General features: G+C 34.7%; 1 protein-coding gene across 1 annotated transcript in view; it reads left to right on the top strand.

Moving 5' to 3' along the window:
• The first annotated feature begins 1,416 nt into the window (after positions 1-1,416).
• Positions 1,417-2,219, top strand: part of LOC108576798 (general transcription factor IIF subunit 1) — a 4,916-nt gene continuing 4,113 nt past the window's right edge. The window contains exon 1 of the mRNA XM_017939858.1: positions 1,417-1,477. Coding sequence (XP_017795347.1) covers positions 1,454-1,477 — 24 coding nt within the window. The 5' untranslated portion in view covers positions 1,417-1,453. The remainder of the gene's footprint in view (positions 1,478-2,219) is intronic.

Below are 2,219 nucleotides of genomic sequence, written 5' to 3'. Positions count from 1 at the left end.
ATCCATCAAAATATGTTCGTTGTAATCGAAGCGCTTATTGACCTTCCTCTATTGAACCATCAGAACTATCAGAGGTGTCGCCCTCCCTCCTCGCCTTTTTTTTCGTATTACGATGAGAATAGCGCATGCCCGCGAACGCCCATCGTGATTATTGTCTTTCTTCTTATTGATAAATACGCACTAAACACTCCGCATACCACTGAGTTCGGTTCCGTAGCACTGTTCCGACGCCTTTATCGTGACACGATAAAGTTATAAAAACTTCGCAGACGCGAAAGCACGTGGCTTATCCCACTTCTGATTTGTCAGGGACACTTCAAGCCGAAAATAGGGTGGATGCAAATTTGCTTCGGTATTGATAACTTTCATAAAACAAACTATATTTGCTACAAAAATATGGTTGCGTTGTATAAGTGTCATTCGCCAAGACACACGTCCGGTGATCTCGTAGAAACTAAGGCCGCGTCGTCCTGCACGATTTTTCACGCTGCCCAGGCGAAGCTGGTCTGTGAAAAACCCAGAGAGAATCACCCGCGCGGGTGAGCTGGGTCTGATCTCAAGTGGCACGCTTCGCAGGCCCTGAAAAAGATTTCTCTAACAGTAATTGTTATAACAATATGTATAATTAAAAGCAGTTTTAATAAGGTAACATTTAGACTCATTTTCATTAACAAAATCTCACAAATTAATAGTATTTTCAATATTCTCATAAAAAATATGAGAACGTAGCTTTTCATTAATGGATGATTCATCCCATGCGTGTGTTCTACTGTTGTCGAAAAATCGTTAACAATTCTACCCATGCAATTCAACATATGCATCTTTATTGCGGATTTAACAAGAGAGTATTTTTTACATCTGTCGACTTCACCATCTTTGATGGTTGAATTGAATATAAGTTCTGAACTCACTACTCTAAATCGTAGGGTCATAACAAAATCACTGATTTTTTACACGGTCGATATTTCAGAACGTAAAACACAAAGTCCCATAAAGTGATGATAAAGTTATTTTGCACCTCGTCTGTGCTGCTACGTCGGTATGTTATCGACGATAGTTATCCTACCAACGAATAGCTCACGTCACGCCTGCAGGGATGCGTCTAAAGAAAACAGCAGGAGATAACAACTTTACTATTTTTCTATACGAAAGGGAAGAACCATCGTGAAATTCGTGGTGCATAAGACAAGAAGGTGATCACGTCAAACACGAACATACGGACAGCGAGGAAAAAATAGTTTCTAATCTTTGTACACTCGTGCTCGTTACACGGGCCAGTTGGCTCTCGCCTAGTTATATTTTTTTTCTTTGTAAGAAGACCATAAGACGTAAGACCAAGAAGTTTCCTAACAAACAGTTGGTGTGTCCCCTAAAAGAGTGAAATCTGGCAATAAGTGATATTGATGTGATGTGATGTTTTTTTTCTTCTATTGAGCTAAATTCGATTACGAAGATGACTTCATCAGTAGTTCCAAAGGTATTTAAAAATTAAAGATTGTATAAAACATAGCTGAAACAAGGATAAAATGTTGTATAGAAATTTCTGTTTATTATTGCATACAATACTCAACAAAAATGGACACAACTAACATATCATTGATGATCACTTAACCCTTTGACATACAAAAAATTAAACTCGATGCGTTCAAAAAATATTATTTGATATATCTCAATTTAACAACTGTGTAAGCTGTACAAAAAACAAAATTTATATTGCTAAATATCATAAAACAATATTAATAAACAATATTAAAGCAACAAATTAAACAATAATTTAATAGTCCTGTAAAGTATGAAACTTTTCAAAACATTCTAATAAATGTAGAGATATTAGAAATTTTTTACATTGCCAAGTTGTTTCACTTCTTATATTACTTTTTGAGCACACGTGACATTTCTTTTCAGGATGTTACTTTGGGATTATTATTTCTAATGTTCACACTGAAAATATGTAATTGTATTTCTGCCATATTTGTTTTATAGGCACATTAAAAGTAACTTTAATCGGTGTAAACTTCTTGACATCTCAAAGATCACAATGACATTTACAATGACATAATAAACAAATGATGTATCCCAGATATCTTTACCAGGCAAGAGGTTTATATCCTAAAGATACACTTAACTATTTTCAAAAATTTGCTAAAAATATTCGTTTATTTTCGTTTATGTATAATATACATGTATTAAAAGACAAATTTGTAGTAAATTTTTAACTC

This window comes from Habropoda laboriosa, unplaced genomic scaffold (genome assembly GCF_001263275.1).
Source record: "Habropoda laboriosa isolate 0110345459 unplaced genomic scaffold, ASM126327v1 scaffold520, whole genome shotgun sequence".
Lineage (NCBI taxonomy): Eukaryota > Metazoa > Arthropoda > Insecta > Hymenoptera > Apidae > Habropoda > Habropoda laboriosa.
This window is presented reverse-complemented; position numbering and strand designations above follow the sequence as displayed.